Source organism: Danio rerio, chromosome 8 (assembly GCF_052040795.2).
Source record: "Danio rerio strain M-AB ecotype USA chromosome 8, GRCz13ab, whole genome shotgun sequence".
Lineage (NCBI taxonomy): Eukaryota > Metazoa > Chordata > Actinopteri > Cypriniformes > Danionidae > Danio > Danio rerio.
The window spans coordinates 22,310,001-22,332,500 of NC_141028.1; the positions used below are offsets into that span (position 1 = coordinate 22,310,001).

The 22,500-nt window shown below is 37.8% G+C and overlaps 2 protein-coding genes across 4 annotated transcripts in view; both read left to right on the forward strand.

The window, feature by feature from the left end:
• Positions 1-1,736: 1,736 nt before the first annotated feature.
• Positions 1,737-15,007, forward strand: mknk2b (MAPK interacting serine/threonine kinase 2b). 2 transcript variants are annotated; one of them, XM_087262905.1, is made up of 14 exons: positions 1,737-1,958; positions 3,036-3,208; positions 3,524-3,614; positions 3,830-3,931; positions 4,043-4,140; positions 5,998-6,077; positions 6,198-6,271; positions 6,406-6,510; positions 6,849-6,904; positions 7,120-7,215; positions 10,976-11,170; positions 11,280-11,444; positions 11,529-11,569; positions 11,657-15,007. In XM_087262905.1, exons 2-14 carry the CDS (start codon positions 3,158-3,160, stop codon positions 11,928-11,930), a joined length of 1,428 nt encoding a protein of 475 aa, XP_087119031.1. In that variant the 5' UTR covers positions 1,737-1,958; positions 3,036-3,157; the 3' UTR covers positions 11,931-15,007.
• Positions 15,008-17,979: 2,972 nt separating this feature from the next.
• The window catches only part of rexo1 (REX1, RNA exonuclease 1 homolog), a 16,485-nt gene continuing 11,964 nt past the window's right edge, over positions 17,980-22,500 (forward strand). Inside the window, exons 1-3 of one of the 2 annotated variants that reach the window (NM_001126416.1) lie at positions 17,980-18,311; positions 20,091-21,769; positions 21,959-22,063. In NM_001126416.1, coding sequence (NP_001119888.1) covers positions 18,125-18,311; positions 20,091-21,769; positions 21,959-22,063 — 1,971 coding nt within the window. In that variant the 5' untranslated portion in view covers positions 17,980-18,124. The remainder of the gene's footprint in view (positions 18,312-20,090; positions 21,770-21,958; positions 22,064-22,500) is intronic. The other variant, XM_087263619.1, reaches the window with a different exon arrangement.

Sequence of the window (22,500 nt, forward strand, 5' to 3'; positions counted from 1 at the left end):
AATCTGAGGTAACCACAATGTAACACAATGTAACCTGATGTACAAATGATTCCCCTGAAAAGATTTATGATGGTAGTACTTATTTATTTAGTATTGTTTTTCTTATTTTATAATATATATATATATATATATATATATATATATATATATATATATATATATATATATATATATATATATATATATAAATAAATTATCATTATATTTTTATTATTTAATCCCTCATCTAAGATGTTAAATTGTTAGGGAATGGGTTGTTCCGACTAAAACAATTATTTAAAAATATTAAATAAATAGTTTTTAAAAAGTAAAATATCTGTAAAGTCCATGAAGTGATACTTCATGTACATTTTTTAGTTCAGATGGATTTGATTTGGGTGACTGTTTAGGTACATTTTTTCGGAAACCAGGTAATATATCCAGTTCATGTTTGTTTGTTGTTGTTTTTAACAAAAATGTAAGGAAAATTTTATATAAAATTATTAATGCATAAATGAAAAAAAAAAAATTTTCATAAAACAATTATAAATGAGGGGCGAGGCAGTGGCGCAGTAGTGCTGTCGCCTTACAGCAAGAAGGTTGCTGGGTCGCTGGTTCGAGCCTCGGCTCAGTTGGCGTTTCAGTGTGGAGTTTGCATGTTCTCCCAGTGTTCGTGTGGGTTTCCCCCAGGTGCTCCGGTTTCCCCCACAGTCCAAAGACATGTGGTACAGGTGAATTGGGTTGACAAAATTGTCCGTAGTGTATGAGTGTGTGTGTGGATGCTTCCTAGAGTTGGGTTGCGGCTGGAAGGGTATCCGCTGCGTAAAAACTTGCTGGATAAGTTTGCGGTTCATTCCGCTGTGGCAACCCCGGATTAATAAAGGGACTAAGCCGACAAGAAAATGAATGAATGAAATTATAAATGAATTAGATAATTTAAAAAATATGTAGTGGTTATAAATGTGGAATTACATATTAAACAATTATTTCACAGGAAGACAATTAAGGCTGTTTGATGACATACTGTAACTGATGCTGATTATATATTTCAAAGTAAAGTCAAATAATGAAACAACAAAAAACATTAAATGAAAAAAAACATTTCATGGGTAATATATTTTTTTCCACACCAGAGAGTACAGCTTTAATAATTATTATGAAGCTAAAATTGTATGTGTATTTGTACAATATGAATACATTATTAGTCACATTGTCATTTTAAAAAATCCCTAATCACTAATTTTGTAATGACCATTTCAATACATCATCACTAGCCAATCCTTTGACATTCCCTCAGCAGAAAACCTGTTCTTACCAGCTGTTCAACAACTCTCGCCTAGTCATTTGGGGTTTTTGACAAGTTCATTTGTCTGTTGCAGAATATTGCATCAGGCAAAATGAATGCTCCTTCAATTAGTTATTACAAGGCGTACGATTTAGACTTATGACCGTCTTGATGAGTCTTCATTAATATTTAGGTGGATTATTATTACTGTACCACCACCTGATTATAACATTTATATTTTTAGAGAATAACAGCGAATAAACCAAAGCACTGCAGAGCTTCCGTTCACCAGGCTATAATCATAACATTCGTCACCAGCCCACGTGTCTCTCTCTCTCTCTCTTTCGCTCTCTCTTTCTCTCTGAGTGTGTGTGCGCTACGTGTTTACAGAAGCGAGTGGGCGTGTCTAACCGAAAGGGGAGGCGCGAAGGGGCGTCAGATTATAAAAGCGAGAAACACTGTACGTCTTTTTGTACCTTCCACACATTTAGCCCCTACCGCCCACGGCCACCATCTGCTGCTCCCGAAGCAGAGGCTCAGACAACGGCGTCAAGCCTGGAGCTTTAACGAAAACAACGGGGTAAGAACGAGCTTCACATTGAAGATGGGAACAAACAGATTAAATCTGGTTTTGATTTAAAATGACGTAGCGCAACGGCTGGATGTGCTTCATTGCTTGGATCTATCTGGAAAGGTCTAGAAATTTCATTTAAGTTAATTAAATCTATCGTTTGTGTTTCTGAAGTTTTGTGTTTATTCACATATATTAAACGTTAGACTGATTGCAGTCACTGAGCTGTGTGTTGTATTGGAGTCGTTCATTGTATAGTGTGGTGGTGGCTGTTGTTGTTGTTGTTGTTGTTGTTTGGCTCTCATTTATTGTAATCTTTCAGTGTGTTGATGAGTGCATCCCATTAGTCCCGTACAGAAAATAACGCGTGTCTCTGAGTGGATAACGGACGGAAATAGCAAGCTTTTCTACCGAAGTTATTCTTGGCACGAGTCTCCGGGGCATGTTAATGCAAGCCCCTTCTTGTGACGTGACTTGCGTTCACTGCGCCTGTAGTCTTATTTTGTCTGCTGAAGTGACGATTTAAAGAGCTAACGTTATTTCTTTCCGAATTAATGTTGTCGTTTTGATTTATGCTCATGGCGATGCAAACCCATATTAATTTTGTGGGGCGAACAATGAAAACGTTTAAGAGATAGTATTTCTATTCATAAACAATGAATGGTTGGCGAACACGTTAAGGCAGGATAACCGCAAAATCAGCATAAGAAGTTGTTATCCAAGTAATATTTTTGATTTCCATTCAATAAGGAGCCATACCATAGTGACTGTGTAAAGAATAGAACGAAAGAGAAAAAACGATATCACATGTCCGATTTACGAACGAACAAATCATTTGAACCGAATCTTCTGAATCGACTCTGACTGATCCAAAGTATAACTGCAATTTATGCGCATAAGAGCACATGTGGAGATTCGGAGTAACTCATGCTTATTCTGCTCTTGATCTTTGTTAACATGGATGTTTATAAAATGTTTGTTTTAGTGGGTTTAATGATATTTCATGTTGTTAAATGTTAATGACATGTATATTTCATGTAATAGACAATAAAACTGATAATAAACAAACATGACTACTTTTTAAAAGAGTAATTTAACAATGATCTTATGTCATTGTATTGGATAAAGTTCTGCAGAAAAAAAAGTGATGCTGATTTGCATATGGCCAATGGCAATAAACTCAAACTTTTCCTTCCTCAGGTTTCCCGTTAAAAGCACCACGGTTCCCAAGCCATTGGATTAGCTGGGTGAAATCTATCACTAAAGCTAAGACCACCGTTGTTGCCGCCAGTCCAAATAAAAGTCCCATAAATCAGGACAAAATGGTGCAGAACAAAATCACCGAAGTTACCGGATTCCATCGCTCTTTTAAGGTGAGAGTGTGATCTTACTAGTCTGTACTGCTATTGCATAAATAAGTGCTGTTTAGGCATTAAACAATGGATCATATCACATAATTTGCACAAATGTTTGCATTTATTTTCATTAGATGAGTTAAAAGTTCGAGCTGATTCCATTGCATAGGGTATCAGAGATCACAGGAAATGGTTTAAACATTAATCCGAGTGCCAGGAAGCTCTTAGTTGTTCATTAGAGGCCTGATAATATGTATCTGCCAACATTTTACCACTGTGCAACTTGACCTAACAGTTCAGGTTGTAAATAATCTTCTTTTTATACATCTCCAGGGCCAAAATCCCTTTGAAACGGAGGAATTTTCCAAAACAGGATCCCATCTCCTTGAATCTGCCTTTAATTTTGATTGTTCCGCCCGACCTGGTAAGTTATTGTATTATCTATCTGTGAAACCAGTAGATAGACCTGAAAGTAACTGCATGTGACTTTATGACCTTATTCCATTGTTTACATATTTTACTGTTACAGATATGTGATAAAAGATGCTTGTTTGTGCTTTATATAATCAAGCTATTTCCTGTGGGTGTTTATACAACAGTGTATTAGGTTTTTAAATGTCTTTCTGTTGTGACATGCAGACATGCCATCCAGCCAGCCCATCGACATCCCCGATTCCAAAAAGAGAAACAAGAAGAAAAAGAGATGCCGGGCAACTGACAGTTTCTCAGGGCGATTTGAGGGTACGTGCATATCAGATGGGGTGGCATTTTTGAATTTTGCATGACTAAGGCGTTAATAATAATAACACTTTGTTTTTGTTTTTTTTGTTTTTTTTTCTATATCAATTTTAGATGTATATAAACTGCAAGATGAAGTGCTGGGGGAAGGAGCCTATGCCAGGGTCCAGACCTGCATCAGTCAAATCACCCAAAAAGAATATGCTGTTAAGGTAAAGCTCTTTTTAGTGATTAAACAAACCAAAACTAACAAAATGCAGACATGACTTTAGGAGAGTCGACTTAAAATAGCAGTGGCGTGCTGTAAACAAACAGATATTCCATGTGAAGCATCTGTACAGATATGGCATTGGAGGGGCTATTGTTAGAAAGGACTTTCCCTTTGAAGCTGGCTCTTGGAAACTGAATCATGAGGGAATAATATTTCTCTCATTGACAAGCATACGTGACTGTAGTTGTTTTGTGCTGACTGGCATGGTTGTGATTGGTGAAGGCATGCTAGATTCCTATAACGGGTGGTTGTTTGGGTCACAGTCAGGCTAGGCCACACTTGTGAATTTTATAAAAATGACAATTCTTGATATTTATTTATTTTTTATCCTTGAACAATGTTTATTTTGCAAAATGATGTATTTGTTCCTGCCTGTGTTGCTTTCTCTTAACTGAACGATGTTCTTGTGCAGACACGGATGTTTGAACAAGCAGTTCCTCTGTTGTTCTACTGTACTTTCAGAAGTTATAGCGTATATTTAGCGGAAAGAGCTCATTGTTTTTGTTAGGCCAACCAATCTGAGGTTTGGAGTGGTCACATGGTTTTACCGTTCATTGCTCTTATTGGTTTGTAGATCATACAACGTGAACATTATGTACTGGCAAGTCTTCCGAAACAAAAACCACAAGCGAAAGGGGGGCTAGGGTGGATTGTTTATCTTCCTTTTTTTGTCTCTAGAAACTAGAACAAAGTATATTAGAACATCTACAGTCATGCCAAAAAACTTATCGGCTTGTTTTGAGGACAATTTTTTTTACTTCAGCATTCCAGCTTTTATAATATTACTATTTAAGAGTTGATAATATTATTGCTGTTATTAAATATTATTATTAAGTAAAACTATTTTACAGTTGTTTTTCACAGTCACCTTGTTGGATTTCATGGCATTGTTGCTTTCAGTGTAGCCAGTCATACAAAGACTATGTGATTATTTAGGGATGCGTTTCAATCCCTGAGGGGGGTGGATCATTACAAGCATTAGGTCAGTTTATGCTGGGCTGGGTTACAGACAACTCTCACCAGATGTCCTGCCAACCCCCTACTCTTGTAATTTGGGTGGGGGGAGAGATCTGTGGCGTCCTAGTCTGAACAAAAGGAGCGGCCGAATGAAAACAATCCCAGTAGTCTCCTTGGCTGGGCCTGGGGAGCGTGTTTACAAGCATGGCTTGATTTACAGACATCGGTCAGACTCTATAGGGCCTTTTCCTAAGCTAACAGAGATTCATGGGCACACTCACTCCCACCTTTTCATGTATAATGTATTTAGCAAGATATTGTTAAGGCTTTTTCTGTGCGGAAAATAACATGTTAAGACTTGAGCGACTAGGTGAAATTTGTCATCACATCCCTCAGGTCGCCTGAAGCATTTATTACACCATGTAATTTTTTGAGCAGATTGATTGCTGACTCAGCCGTGTGGTGGCAGCGCTGAGGTTTTTTGGGAATGCGCTGGCCTGCAGGCTTCATTCTTAACTGTGATACATGTTGTGTGCTCGCCTGCACGCTTTCAATAGCACTGCTAATCCATGGAGCTGGAAGAGCCGCTCACAATCAGGAAAAACAGAGGCCTCGTGTGGGGGAGAATGAGTTGCAATGTCAACAGTAACTTTAGCTTGTATGTTTGATAGTTGGACTCTAGGAGTTGAGTTATATATATTTGAGAAATTACATGACTTGATTCCTGTTTTTTAAGGAATATTTACTTGAGTAAAAAAAATAATAATTGGGGGCAATTGTCACCTCAGAATGCTCCGTGTTATTTGGTTTAGATCATAACCTGATGTTTTGTTTTTTGTAGATAATTGAGAAGAGGCCAGGACACAGCAGAAGTCGTGTTTTTAGAGAGGTGGAAATGCTGTACCAGTGCCAGGGCCACAGGTAGCCTTTTGATAATCTTTTGATAATCAATAAACATCTTAAATGTGATATCAATTTAGTGGTCCGCAATTGTTGATGATGCTGTTTTAACTCGAAACATTTTGTTTGTTCACCTAACAGAAGTATTCTGGAGCTAGTGGAGTTCTTTGAGGAGGAGGACAAGTTTTACCTTGTGTTTGAGAAGCTCAGAGGAGGTACATGTCTTTTCTGTAGTGTTATGTTACTCTTGAGAAACATTACCCAGCCCTGAATAATTCAATTGAGACTCTATGCTTTGGAATGTGAAATGGTGTGCCCTGGTGTTAACAATGTGTCGGTTTTCTTATAGGCTCCATCTTGGCCCACATTCACAAGAGGAGATACTTCGGCGAACAGGAAGCCAGCATTGTGGTGCAGGACATTGCGAGTGCACTGGACTTCCTTCACAATAAAGGTATGAGAACTTGAATAGGGAGGGGTGCTTTAGATCTGGAAATGGGAGATAAGAAGATGGTGTTACATATCGGGGAGGTTATGGGGGTTGTTAAATGTTGTATCGAGTTGTAACTGGATAATGCTAGAGGGATGCACACTGGATTTCTAGGTAAAGTTGAGGGCTGATATGTTTTATTCCTGTCAGTACTCTTGGGTGAGGGGATGCAGAGCTAATTTTAGTGGCACTTAGCAACAAGCTGTATTGGAAACATTTGCCTGTCTTTGCCCCCGTCGACAATCCTCACTTAGCCTGAATACCGCACAACTAACCCATGACTTGTGTTTGTGCTCTTGTAGGAATGGCCCACAGAGACTTGAAGCCTGAAAACATCTTGTGTGAACACGAGCACAGGGTGAGTCTTTTTTTTTTCTCAATTTTTTTTTTTTTTACCACATTATGTTTGGTTAGTCTGATTCAAACTTTGCATTTGTGGTTTAGAAGGTTTGATCAGATGATTTGAGGTTTATAGGCAGGCTGTAAAGTCTTCATGCCTGTAAATTTTAGATGTTGTTTCCGAGCAAATGTTTTTGATTCTGATCATCCGGTGTGTGTGTGTGTTACTTGCAGATTTCGCCTGTCAAGATTTGTGATTTTGATTTGGGCAGTGGAATTAAACTCAATAGCGACAGTTCACCCATCTCCACTCCTGAGCTCCTCACTCCAGTAAGTCTCTTTTGTCCCCTGAATACTCTCTTGCTCTAACAAGATATTAAATTGACAAACAAAAAAAGCTGTTAGTGGCCACCTCCCTGTTGTTTAAAAGTCTGTATATCTTATCTGCAGACTTCAAGTGTCGTTGCTTATCAGGAGGACCTCGTCTAATGCCATTGGCTGACTTTGAGTGGTGTCAGAAGCTTAGCTCAATCTGATTGGCTAATTTAATCAATGTAAAGACTGTGATGAGGTCAGAAAATGGTTGTTTGTCCACAGTGGAAGCTTTAAAAGGGCAAACTCTAATGTGGAGCTGTACTATTTAGTCTGTTCTCAGTTTATCTACACCCTTTTAATTATCAGCTTCAGAAACTCGTGGATAGTATTGACTTAAGGTCTTAATTTATTTGAAATTGGAAGCGTGGTCATTAGCAGCTCTTACATTTTATCTTTGCTGTGTGAATGTAATCAGAGATCTTTCTACAATTTCATAGAATAAACTATTTGAGGAGAGGCAGTATGGAGTAGGTGATGGAAAGGCAGGATAGACAGTGAAATGTCCTCTGCATGGGGCTTTTAGGGTAACTCAAGTTCTGTCAAGCAGCCTAGTGAAAAAGACTATTTTAGAACGGAATAATAATTTTTATGTTGATGTATCTAGTATTTAATCAATGCAAGGTTTGTCTTTACTTGCTAATGGGGCATTAAGCACATGTGATTATGCCATAGGGTAAAGGGTTTGATGTAGCACAATGCATGAATTTAGAGAGATGGTTCACACACAAATAAAAATTGTTTACTAGTTCTCAGTGCTTTACAAACATGAATGACCAACTTTCTTGTGCAAATACAAAAACAAAAAAAGGTTTTGAAGAAGAATCTTACTTATTTATACGAACCTTCCAGCAAAACAATCCAGTCGTTTGTGCAATGAGTGAGACCTTGAAGAAGAAAGGTTCAAGATACAAAAAAAAAAATGTTTATCAGAAAGTTCTTTGTGATTCTTTAACCTTTGAGCCAGTGTTTATAAAGTTCAAATGTCACGCTCCTCCTCCTTCCTGCTACTTCTGAACAGCCTGAGGAGAACAAGAATTCAACCCAAACAAACATTTGGGCATGTACTCTGCAATTTCCTTTTACCTTCTGCCTGTAGCACATTTTCGACTCCATTTCTCTTTTGTTTTTGTCTCTGTGGATTTCCGCAAGCCTGTCTGGGCATTAGTCTTTCAATCTGTGTTACCACCCCACACCTAGCAACTGCTCTGTGATTGGTTTGGTGAGAGGGAGGATGAAAGGAGGAGGAGTTTTCTCTCTGGTCATGCACTCAACATGTTTTTCTTGGGCAGGATCCCAGCGATCTTATCATGCCTTTTTTTTCACCGCTAGATAGATGTTAACTCTTTGTTTGTCACTAAAAAGCATTCTTTTTTTTTTAAATAGAAATTTCTTCTCCTGTTTTTTTTTAGCCTTTTCTTTTTAGTTTTACCATGGATTGTTTTTGTATGTGCACAAATAGTGTGGTGTCACCATAAATGCTTCATGTGAATTTCTGAGAAATGCATGTACCTTCCTGCCCGAACTGTGAGAAGTGCTTTCACTTGATCTTGCACTACATGTTCTCTGTACCAGTAACCACAGGGGAAACTTCACGTGCATATATAGGTGGTATGCTCACACAGCTGAAGCATGCCTTGCTGCCAACCACAAAAACACCTGAACTGACAGCGCAACTGCTCAAGCTTGTTTTCCTGCTTCGGAAAGCCCCGTATATAAAATCAGCATGTGTTAGATGCTAAAACGGAATTGGTCTTAAGTGACTGATGCAATGCTATCCTGGTCTTACAGCTGAAGTTCGAAAGTAAAAAACTGCTGTGCAATTATCATTTGAGAGCCCCTTACTCTTATCTCAAAGACACAGCGATTAGGCACTCGAGCAAGGCAGAGTATACTTGGATTTCAGAGAGCACATGGCGATTCCTGCAAAGCATGAGTTCTCATCTGAGGAGTACATGTGCTAAGTTTCCCTGGTTTATAGAAATCTGGTTTACCACTGACTAGTTGCATACTGTTGCAATGTTTATGATTTCAGCTGGGCCGTTCAAGATTGAGGTTGTGCTTTGTGAAAGTCTTTTGTTCAGAAGTGGGGGTGGTTATGAAGTGTTCACTTGAATGTAAGGCTGTTGAGAGGCGGTGAGCAAAAACAGCCTTGTCGATGGGGGTTGGGTGCAACAGTGGAAGCTTTTGTCTGCACTCGGATTCCTGCACTGCGAAATAGCATTACATAAGTGCTGGAGGGCGGAGCAACTAAGGCAGCTGGCTAGAGGATAACAAAAGAGACTAGGCGAGCAGACCGACTGCTTCCTTTAACCTCAGATCACCAAACCAAAACATGACCATGTTGCACTTGAACACCTGTGAAAACACAGAAAGGGGGTTGGTCATACCCGTCATTGAATTTGTGGCATTATTGGTTTGTTTGGCACCCACATTTGAACCTCATTTAAAAAAGTGTATTTAGGAGTGTGTAAGGTTTAATTGCCTTGGTGAATGTGGGGTCATGAAATTTCTGGAATATCAATGAATTTTAAATGGTCTATACCAATCATTAAAAGTCAGGAAATTTTATATATTTTTTCCTAGTCATGAAATATCAGATATTTTAGTTTCTTTGTGGTTTCATATGTTATGTTCTATTAATCAATTGATGGCTAATTCATTTTTGGGGCCAACGTGTCAACCGGTAATTAAATGTATTAAAACAATATGATTTTTCCTCCTTTTTTTTTTTTTAAATCAGGGAAAAGTGAGTAAATTTGAAATCTGGTTTTCAGTGGGAACACTATGTATGCCTTAGAACTGCATTCGTGAACTCTTGGGGCAGGAAAAAAAGCTAAAGCAAGTTATTTTGTAACACTGACCTCAGTCGAAGTTGCATAATTATAGGTGCTTAATGCAGCATGATGGCCCATCCTGTAGAGGAAAAATTAGAGGCCCAGTTCTGCGGATCTTTCCAGAAGGTCTTTGTTTGTCCTGCTGAACTACTGAACTTTTACTCTAGAAAGATTTAATCTTTTTACATCAAGGATGTGTGGCTCTGTGCTGTAGTTGCAAAAAAATGTGTGTTGCTGTTAGATAACAAAGCACAGTGGCATCGCTGGTCAAGCACAGTATGTGAGTTTTCTGGGACACACAATCCTCTTCTTCCTGTCCCAACTCGTGACCTAGTTTCAGGCAGAGGCAGTCAGAGCCCAAACCAACAAGGCAGTCTGCACTTGCAGCTGAGCCCTCAAATCACTGTATGACTCACCAAGCCGCCTCCATCTATGACATAACAATCGTTACCAAGGTTACTTCATTATAGATGCTGTATTCCACCATCGCATTTTCCATTTAGACAGAAATGTGTCTCGTAGGCAGGAACCGGAGGCGAATCCTTTATACTTCAACTAGTTAATCTGTCGCCAGCCCCCCTTCAGTTTGGTGTAATACGCTGTTTTCCATGTGACTCTCACACTGTCTGTCTCAGACATGCTTAGAGGCCCTGGAAAACACATGACATTTGTCAGCTGAATGCAAAATTGTGAAGATAAACTTGGAGAGAAAATGTCCTTTAGACAAGCACATAATAAACACTTGGACATTTGTTCTTGTGCTTGCTTCATTGCACATCCCATTTGACCAAGCATTTTATTTTGTCTCTTGCCTGCAATGACTCTGGTTTAGTTGATTGCCTTCTTACCCCTTCTTCCTCTTTTACTCATTCTCACCTTAGTGTGGATCTGCTGAATACATGGCGCCGGAAGTTGTGGAAGCCTTCAACGAGGAGGCCACCATTTACGATAAGCGCTGTGACCTGTGGAGCCTGGGCGTCATCCTCTACATCATGCTAAGCGGTTACCCTCCTTTTGTGGGTCGCTGTGGAAGTGACTGTGGATGGGAGAATGGAGAACCTTGTCAAGCTTGCCAGGTACATCACACACCCTTGTCTTTTTATGCTAACCACTGTCATAAACCTACGTCAGAAGTATCATTCATGGGCTGCTCTATGAATAAAACTCATCTCCTGTTACTCCCAGAACATGTTGTTTGAAAGCATCCAGGAGGGAAAGTATGAGTTTCCAGAGAAAGAGTGGGCTCATATTTCCTCCAGCGCCAAAGACCTCATTTCCAAACTGCTTGTACGGGACGCCAAGAAACGTCTCAGCGCTGCTCAGGTTCTCCAACATCCCTGGGTACAAGGGGTAAGGAACTAGATGCTTTATCTGCATTTCCAAGACTCTCATATTATGATTATTCTAAATCCTTTATTTTTCTTCTTTCTCCAGGGTGCCTTTGATTGTCTCCCCTCATCCAACTTGCCTCAAAGGTAAGTTGAGTTGGTATCAGCATTTTGGTTGGTGCATGCTACTAACTGAATCTTCATCAGGCTAACCATGTCTGTCTACTCTCGTAGGAATAGCAGCACTAAGGATCTGACCTTCTTTGCGGGCAAAGCTGTAGCCATGAACCGGCAACTGGCCCAGCAAGACGACCTGGAAGAACAACAGCAGCAGGACTCTCCTCAGGTCATTACAGCCAGTTCCACATCCATGCGCCTCTCCCCTCCCTCCAACTCCAAACTGGCCAAGCGCAGACAGAGGAGCAGCCTACTGAAAGGAGCGCCCGTGTCTGCCTCAGAGCTCAGGCAGCTCCTGGCACCGCTGGTCATTGTGGGGGATTGTGCATGATCAGCTGAGCTGGGCTCTGTCTGAACAGTTTTCCAAATTCAAATGGATGAATGAACAAGTATCTGCTACCTTTTGTGCAAATCCCTTTCTTCTGCCCACTTCAATGGGACCCAGTCTTTTCCTAAATGGTAGTTCAGTTTGTGCCTGTCGCAGATCCCGTTAGTTTCCTTAAGCACTGGTGCAAGAGCTCCAGCAGCACTTTTATCAACCCTCAACTGTTTGGGAAACACCTTAAGAGCTCAAGGCAAATGAACTGGACTCTCTTTAGGATAATGTTTGGGTTACATCAGACATTAGAAAATTTGTCTAAAGGTAAAGCATTAAATACCAGCTCAGACGCCAAAGGTCTAATACCTTCCACCATCCCTACCTAAACCTTTTTGTGCTGCTTCCACGTTACAACTGGATCCACTGTGAATTTTCTCTGTGAGAGATGATACAACTGCATTTTGTTTTTCAGGAAAGTTCTTCCTGTGAGTGTGTGTGTGCGCGCATTTGTGTGTGTGTGTGCATTTATTCCCCTTCCTTTCAACAGATACTCAACATACTGGTATGTGCTTATGCAACCCTGATGAAGGCTATTCTGACTTGCATTACTTTAGTGGATATCTTGTATAAGTGGAGCGAAGCTCTGATAATAGTGCCTCACCTCACTTAATGCGTCACTCTCCATCCTCCCATAGCCTTTTAATTCAGATAAGAAAATCCCCTGATCTGAAGCTTTTCCCCCTCTGTTTTTTTAAGCACTTGTCCTAATAGAGTGAATCCTTTGACATCCATTACTTCACTAGACTATCCCAGCAGTCTACTTAAGACATTGGTTCCTGTGGTTGAGGAACCAATAAAGATACTGCTCAATTTTAATTGTATGGCAACTTTTTGATGTGCAAGACCTAAATTAGAATTGCAGTATTAGATGCCATTGTCTAGGAAACCATAACGGTTTCTTAAAAATTTCACCAAAAATCTTATCGTTAGCAGATAAGAGAGAATATAAACATTTCTGAGCACAACAGGGATTAAGTGCTGGGAAGCAGCCAGGTGGTTGCACAAGCACATGTTTGCCGGTGTGGCTAGAGGAATGACGTTGGTCTGTATCAGGAAGATAATGCTTTGAGCTCATTCCCCACTTAATGGGGGTGATCATGGTACGAAAATATTGGAATTTCAGCCTGTTGATGCCACTAAAAAGCAAACTATATAAATGTTAAGAGAGAGAGGAAGAGAGAGTATTTTCAAGTTACAGAAAATGTAAAAAAAAGGAAAAAGCATTCCATAAAAAAGGAAAAAAAACTAAACAAAAAAAAAGTCTTCCAAGAAAATGTAGCTGTATGCGTGAAATGGTTTAAGAAAGTTTACTATGTTTTATTTTCTTTCTTTTTATACGTTAATGGTTGACTCCAGTTCAGAGTGTGCCACACTGATGTTTCAAACTTTGAGCTTCGTTTAATTTTTTTTATTGAAAGCATATTTTCTATCTTATTTTTATGCAGGTGCTGTTCAGGTGGAACATTTTCCCTTTTATATAGTTTTGTTACTTTCTAGATGTTGATTTTTTTTTTATGCTGTATAAGAGCGAGAAGAGTATGTGAATGTGACTGGGAAGGAAAAAATACGAAGGAAGAAAGAGAGGGAGTCGTATAGTCTGTACAAATCGGAGATTTTACTCTATGTTCTTGCTTTGGAAGTGACTTAGGGGTCGTTTAAAACTCCCCTTTCTCTCTGAAATAATTGGTGGCTTTATGCATTTAATAAGACGCAACCCTTATTGCCAAAGTCTGCTTATTTCTAAAGTAATGCACCAAGGGGTCTGGGAGTGCTGATCTTGTATCTTTAGCTTATGCCAGCATACTTGGTTAAGCTTAAACCAGAGCATCATTCCTTCTCCAAGGTGTATAAAGCATCTGAACCCAGATGTCTGGATTCAGATGAAGTCTTTATAAATTCGGCAAACGTTTAGCGTCACCAATGGGAGTTTGAATTGCCCTACAATATTATCCTGTTGAATGTTTTTAGAGCGTCACCTGTTCTGTCGTGTTGCTCTGAGATATGATAAACCTAATGGCAGTCCCTGGTTTTGAGGGGCCCATTATGCTGATTATTATGACACTGATTGTAAACTATTGATTTGTCTGTCTTTCCTCAAGAATCTTTTTACAGATGCATCTTTGTGGGGGGTTTTATGTCTTATAGTAAGACTTGAATTGTATGTGCAAAAGTTTCCTCATGTTTTGTCCAGGAAGCTTTTTTTGCTATAATGTACAAATGGCAAAGAAAAAAACATTCATAAGCTGAGATTTAAAGCAATCTTTGGTCTGGAAAGTATCATTTCCGCCACTTCTGTTCAGTATTTTGTCTTTCTTCTAGGCTTTGGTATATTGCAGATATCCCAAAAGTTTTGGGTTTGTATTTTCTGAAGTGTCTGTGGCGCTAGGCTGGTCCTCTAAAAGCCCCTGTGCCTCTGACTAAAGATTCACCACTGTTTTACCCATATGGTAGTTATGGGTTGCCTTGTATTAAGAAATCTGACTTGGATTTTCAAGATTTTTGTTTTGTTTTTAAACTAAGGGGGATTTAGAAAGTTCTCATTTAATATTTCTATTGTACAAAGCCCAATATTAGCCAATACAAACAAATGTAACGTCTTGAAAAATGAAGTTTCTTTTGTTTTTCTTTTATTTTGTTCCCCATCCCAAAGGTTACTGGGATAAAAGTATTCAGATGCACAATTGTTTTTTTTTTTTATTATTATTATAATATTACAATTGTTTTATTTTTTTAATGATCAAATGTGACCCTCTAGTCTGAAGGCTTTATTTTTGGGGTGTTGTCGAGAACGCTTAAGAGCACTGTTTGTCCATTTCCTAACTCTAAATTTTGTCAAATAATTGGGGGAAAATTCTGAAATTGGTCATCAGTTGCGACAAGATAGGTATTGATTTTAAAAAAAGCACTTTACTGTACCATGTGGCTGACTGCAGTTCACTCAAAGCTAAATTTATGACTGTTGTGGCAGATTTTGTATTGTTTTATACAAAGCAAACCAACAAAAAATGCAATAAAATTCTTTAAACAAATTTCTTTTTTGTTTTGTCTTTCTTTCAGCTTCTCTGTAGAGCTCACACACAATCATGAGCCTCGTACCACATGCTGAAACTGCAAACATTGACACTTCTAATAAAGATCAATCTCTTAGACATTTCTTTTTTTTTTTTTTTTGGATTGACTGTAATGTTGACATAATCGTGGCCATCGCTGTCACCTGAGCATGAGTCACATGGTGTGTCACCTCAGTAAGTAAACATTGCAGAGCTGCATAGACATCTGCTGATTTTTCTGGACTGATGAATGCGGCTGATGCAAACACTGTTAAAGTCTGTTCACTGTTACCATGGAAATCTACTGATCAGCCTACTGTAAAAGTGTGGGTTGAACAGGAACATGCAGAGGCAGTGAGTCAACAAATACACAGTTCAAGTTCTCAAGTCTGTGTTCGTGACTCAAGTGAGCTCAGAGTTCTGGGCCATTATTAGTTAGCATTTATGTAACTGACTATTGATGTAATAAACTATACTGACTTTTGATAATTCTGACTTCAACTGTATGTTTGCAATAGTTGTATTTAAATGTCTTCATTAGATTTTGGGCTGCTTATTTAAATAGTTATGCAGAGTAACACTTCAATTTTTTTTTATTAATTACAAATACTTGATCTAATTTAATTAAAACACTTTACACCACTTATTACAACTATTTTAATCGTTTATTTCTTTATTTGTCATTATTTTAATTTATTTAAATGCATCTGGAGTGTGACAAATTAATATTTAACAAATAATGAATAAAAACATTTCCAATAGTCTCTCAACTATAAAGTGAGACCAAAAAAACTTGCATAATAACTAGAAAATTGAGTATTATTGTGATATTCGGATAATTAATAATATATTGAATTAAAATTATATATATTTTTTTATTAATGACTAATGTTATTATTATTATTTAAAAGAAGCATATCACATATTCCTTTGATTTGCAACTGCATTAGACGTTCAAACTTCCCACATCTACTATGGTGTGTCTCCCTCTAGTGTTGCAAATGAACATTTTCTTTCAACGAAATAACCCTCTCTCACTTCATACAGGAGGAAACTGGCCAATTAGGATAATTCACACATTTAAAATAGCCAATGATAGATTAAGATTTCAGCTAGATTCTAATTAAACCCTGTTTCTGATAGGCTGATAAGTTCTGCTAATTAAGAGAAGAGCTCATTCAGGTGTGAACACTTTATATAAGTGAGAACAAAAAGCTTCATAATGGAGTTAGAAACGTTAAAACTTCTAGTTGCAGTTACCTGAATGAGGAGAACACGTTTGGTATATAAATGATTTTGTTTTTGGACTTTGTACATTTATTATTATGTCTAAGGTGAGTATTATTTCCCTTACGAAAGAGTGAGATGTTAAAGTTATTTTTAATGTTGCCTTAATACAAAATATTTTCTGAAGTGTAGAGAGTAAACCTTTTTCTTTTGTATCTTCTATCTGCTGAGTAGTGTTTACTAAATGGTTATTTATAATGTGTATAGGACTGGTTTGGATGCAGGTTTACAGCTGTAAATGATTTATGGTCTTCATGTGCAGTTCAAGTGTTGTTTTTTTTTTTTTTTTTTTTTTTTTTTTTTTTTAAATTACAAAATAAAATCTGTGAAAAATTTAAGTCAATGGTTTAATTGCATCACCTGCATAATTATGACTGTTACAAGTTTTACTGATTTTTTTTTTTTTAACCAATAACCAGACCCACATAGAATCTGTACCTGCAGAAACCTTTTGATTTTTCTATAACTTTTTTATTTTTATTTTTTTGGTCGACCAAGTTCACTTGTGGGTATTTTTCTATATTTTTGCTTGTATTTTTTTTTTTTTCAGTAACATTGAACATGCTAAATTTAACCTTTTTATATACAATACAGTTTGTAAAGTAACAACCTATGGATATGAAGTGGTTTTAATTTAAATTGTAAACCTTTAAAAAAAAATTTTTTTTTTTATTAAAGTGTTTTGTTGCTTTACTAATCAGTGGGCAGATTTTACAAAGTTCTGCTCTAAAATGGTAAAAGTCTACATATTCTATCTGGCTCTGCTTATGGGATAAATTCCATTGTTGTACAATTTGCATAGCCAGCTGAAAAAACTGGATGGCGTTTATAATTGCCCTTCTATGTGCATCTGTAAGATTACGCAGTCAGTTTCTTAAAGAGATGGTTATTCTATTAAATTCAGGTAAACTGAGTTTAAAAGCGTTTTTAAAATGTTGATCTTGTTTCAAAGCAGCTTAACATGAGTTTTAGTAAATTCAAACTGTCAGTCACTGAAAGTGAACTACTCCACTTGTTTAAACTGGTTTGAGTTTCCTTCTGTTAACCACAAAGGAAGAGCTACTGAAGAATGCTGTAACAGAAAAGGCCATCACTTTCCGTAGTACTTTATTAAAGCAGCACATCATTTAAGCGCATATTTGGTCTGAATAAATGAAAAAGCTCACTTTTAGGTGAGGTAATATTAACATAACTAACCTCTCCGTGTTTTAAGTCTTGCCACTCCCCCCACCCCCACCCAAAGCAAAGTTATCTCTATTTTTCAGGTCATCCAGAAGCAGATATGCTGGCGATAAATAAACTTCCTTTTCTCCCCATCTCTAAAATAAAGCAAATGTGTGTTGTCTCAATTATTATGAATATTGTCCAGTCCATATAACGTTACTGTGCTTACACTCACCTGACACACAAAGTCGCACTGATATTCTGTCAAACTTATAAAATGTCACAATCAAACGTGCCACTGGAGGGGCGTTGCTCACATAATCATAAGATAAACCCACAATGGCTTAATAATAAAGCCTCAGGAACTACTTCAATGTGGTGTACGTTAAACTAATTAAAAACTAAACAGCTGGTCCTCAAACAGAAGCGCGACGCTCATTCCCACAGGCAACTGATTGAACGACTATGTTACGTAACGAACGCGACGCGCACCAGGGGCCTCGCGTTCGTCTGTCGCTCATAAAATATGGCGTCGTAGGAAGTCTGTTGTTGTCCGAAAGAAAGTGGCAACATACGGATATGCAAATAACCACGCGTTTAGTGGCAAAACCTACCGGTTGATCGGTAGATAGTCTGACAGTGGTTATGTTGAGATCAACAGGGTTCTTTCGTGGGATTGACTGCCCGTTTTACTGTCAGAATAATAATGGGAAATCAGGTGCTGATGGGTGCAGCAGACCATACTGTCACTTCAGGCACAGCAGACAAAGACGAGGCTCCTCTGGGATATACGACATCAAAAAGACTAAAGCGCTTTCATCGAATCAAAACGGTGAATTAAAATGTCTTTGTGGTCTCAAGTTTTTTTTTTTTTTGTGTAAATTTGGGGTTTACGATAGTTTTAAAAGTACCAGAGCTTACTACTGCCGACACAAAGAAACTAACGCAACCCTCGAATACATTTCGGGATCTGTCATGCCGTGTGTCAGACAGTCCTAGTTATCTGTTAATAATACACACCATATCTAGCTGGTTAGAAATGTGTTTCTGTTGTAAGGAATGTGTTATTCTTAAAATCTAGGTAAAACAGGGACTCTTGTGTAAGTTGGTTGTTTAAGTCTGATAACACCTTGTTTTAGTGGAATAAAGTGTCCAACATGCAATATATAGCAACTGGGATGCCTCAGGAATTATTTCTCTTCTCCATCTAAATGGCACCACTAGAATCTGTCATTTAAACCCATGTCTTTTCAGATCGCCACTTTTTTGATGAAGCTATTTGCTTGTCTGACAGATATTTTTCACATTATTTATTTACATATGCACACATTGTTGCTTTTTGTGTGGGTCCAAATGTTTGTATTGTACTTATTTGTAAGTTGCTTTGGATAGGCGTGGATGTGTGTTTTTTTTTAATCTAGGTAATAAAAGGGACATTTTGTGTTAGTTGGTTGTTTAAGTTTGATAACTCCTTGTTTTAGAGGAATAAAGTGTCCAAGATGCAATATGTAGCTTCTGGGGTGCCTCAGGGATCAGTTTTTGGACCGGACCACTAGAATCTGTCATTGAGACACATGCCTTTTTAGATCACCACTTTCTTGCATGAAGCTAGTTGCTTGTCTCAGATATTTTTCACATTATTTATGTACATATACATGCATTGTTGCTTTTTGTGCGGGTCAAATTGTTTGTATTGTACTTATTTGTAAGTTGCTTCGGATAAGTGTGGATGTGTGCGAATATGCTTATAAGGTGAATGTGTAGGCATGGGCCGGTATAAGATTCTGATGGTATGATAACCTTCGATAAAAATGTCTCGGTATAGATAAAGGTGTTTCAAAGTGGTGATATCATTGGTCCATGAACATTTCCTGCTTGTTATCAAACTATTTGATAACTGTAACAAGAGGCAGTTCAATCATAGCTTAATGTTAAAACAGCAATCATAAAATTGATCAATGTGTGGCTCTTTTTGAATACCTGGAAGCTAAAGAAATTAAACATGTAAAACTGGACATATTTTGTTTTACCATTGTTTTTGTTTGATTCTCTCAAAATGCACTTTTGTACTCTAAAACATATTCTTTTTAATTGTCTGGGTAAAAAAGTAAAACTTTTTTTTTTCCTTTTGAACAATATTTTTTATTTTTAGAAACATTTAAAAATTTTTGGAGCAGTAAACATGTCAGGCTAAATCATTCAAATGAATTATTAACTTCTGCTGTCTTCTTTACTTTCAAAAACAGCTTCTTTACAATTTAAAACAGCATCATGCATATACTGTAGGAACAGTATAGCAGAAAATTAAAACCTTGACTTTTCCAAACCGCTGCATACCTTCAACGGTTATCATCCCATGTCTATTAATGTTAGAAGTTAAATTTTTACAAACACACACACACATACATATATATATATATATATATATATATATATATATATATATATATATATATATACACATATATATATATATATATATATATATATATATATATATATATATATATATATATATATATATATATATATATTTCTGTATAGAATATTTTGTATGTTGTTCTGATATTTTTACTTTATATCATTTTAATCTATTTACTTCTGCTTACAGATCAAGAATATGATCCATTTAGTCCAGAGGTTGTAAGACCAAGAGAGCAGTATAATGGCGAGCCACCGTCGACGGGTCAGGATGTGGACCTGGGTACAGCAGAGCTGGAGCTGGTCAATCGGGCCATTGAGGCTGTTCGCAGTGAGTTGGAAAGAGACAAGAAGAAGCTATCTCAAATCGGAGATCAGGAATATGAGCCCACCACAAGCTCTGTCAAGAGACACAAACCCCCAGTACCGTCCCATGAGGGCTATGATCCTGGGAGCTATCAAATGGACCAGGCGAGTGAATACACCCCATCCCCTCACTCCAGTAAATACACTTTGGACACCGAGAACACCAATGCCAATGCGTTGGAGTATGTGCCCACTGCTGTCTCCAAATCAAATATTAAGAAGCTTACACCTCGGCCACCGTCCCACGCCAAGTGTAAATACACCCTGGATACTTCCAAACCAACAACAGATATGGAGTATGATCCTCTGTCGAACTATTCGGCTAAGCCAACCATTAAAGAACAAAAGACTTTGGCTTTAGCGGGACAGAGGAGAAAGAGATTGTACTCTGAAAAACAAGGGGAAGCTGAGGAATATGTCCCAACTGTGAAGAAACCGAAGTCGTCGTTTACTAAAGCAGATGTCCCAAAATACACTGCAAGCTTCTCTGAATCTGATGAGGAAAGTTCTGGGACGGAGTATCGCCCGGTGAATGTAAGTCGTCTAAAGCACAACAGGATTAATATTGGCTTGCCAAAGTCAAGTGCAATGGGACAACAGAAAAAACAAATATCTAAAACAGACGCTTACTTTTCACCTTGCGAATCGGATGATACAGAGTCTCAGGATGTGAACAGGACAAACAAAAAGACAGACAAAAAGGTGTCTGCGAGTCAGACCAAAACTAATAAAACAGATAAAGTTAAAAAAGAGAACAAAGACTCCAATAAGAAGAGTCAAAAAGAACAACAGGACAGTTCAAGTGTGGACAAGACGTCAAAGAGTTCAAGTAAAAAAGACAACAGTCAAAGTAAGAACATTGAGGGAAGCAGTAAATCCAAGGAAAAGTCACATAAAGACAAATCGGCGTCGAAGAGCGCTGAGGAAAAAGACAAGAAGGTAGTAAAAATAAAGACTGAAAGTAGCCACAAGGAAAAAAATAAATCAAGTGACGGCATTAAGAAACCCAAAATGGACAAGCCTGTCAAAACAGATAAGGTGTTATCCAAAATCAAAGACCAGAAGAATGGAAAACTCGAGAGCGGCTCAAAGGAGAAGGACAAAAAGAAGAGCAGCAGCAGCAACACTAAGGATAAAAGTAAAAAAAGCATCTCAGTTCTTGACCACAAAGAGGCAAAGAAGACCAAACAGAGGAATCTGAGCCACGTGGACTTGTTCGGCGCTGACAGTGCTGAAGAGGAAGATGAGGAAGACGAGAGGATTGTGAGGAAGTCGGCTTCTGCTTTTAAGCGAGGAGGCCTCGTCAATAATAAGAGGAAAAGCTCTTCGTCATCAGAAGATGATTCTGAAGTGGATGAAGATGATGGTGGTGTGGATACAGAGGACTTCTCCTGTCTTCAGGATGTGATGGAGTACGACTCGGACCCCATGGAGGAGTGTCTGCGGATATTTAATGAATCCAAGGAAGTGAAGATGGAAGACAAAGGGAGACAAGCTAAGCAGGTACTGTAGTTCTTTCTGTCTGTTAATCACGACAGTCATTTAGAATGAATCATTTGCTGATGTGAAGTTTCATACAGCTTGCAACTGAGAGTCAAAATGCCTTCATAGGTTTTTGCAAATTTCTTGGGGAATGTTCGCGCAGCTGACATTTTCAGTTTCGCTTTCATGCGTGCATGTGTGTGTTTTTAGCCTTCAAGGGAAACAGAGGAGGAAGACGAAGAAACAGAAAGCACTTTAACTACACTTTTTCCTGGCCAGAAGAAGAGGGTGTCTCATTTTAAAGCTCAAGGAAAGGTGAGAGTTAAAATGAAGATCGACATGTTCTCTTGTGTTTTGAATTTGTATAATTAATGATCACTAATGATTGAACACTGAATATAAACATATCTTTTTAATTTTCTGTTCATCTGGACAGAGATGCTAAAAGTAGGGCCTGCGGGCCAAAGTTGTCCCATTGTAACCTTTGATTTGTCTTTAACACAGAGATTTTCATTTCTGATTCAACAAAACCTTTTTTTGTTTTGTTTTATTGCAGATCTACAAAAAGCTAACTGAAATTAAACGTTTCATTTAAATGTTGTAAATAAATCTGATTTTAAAAATGTAAACGCTGTTACTCGATGGATAGAGGACTATGCAGAAGCCATCGGTGAGCAAATTAAGGCAAAAAAATTGTGTAATTAGTTAATATAAAGCAGTGTTTTCTAGTCTTTTTAAATAATATTATTAAA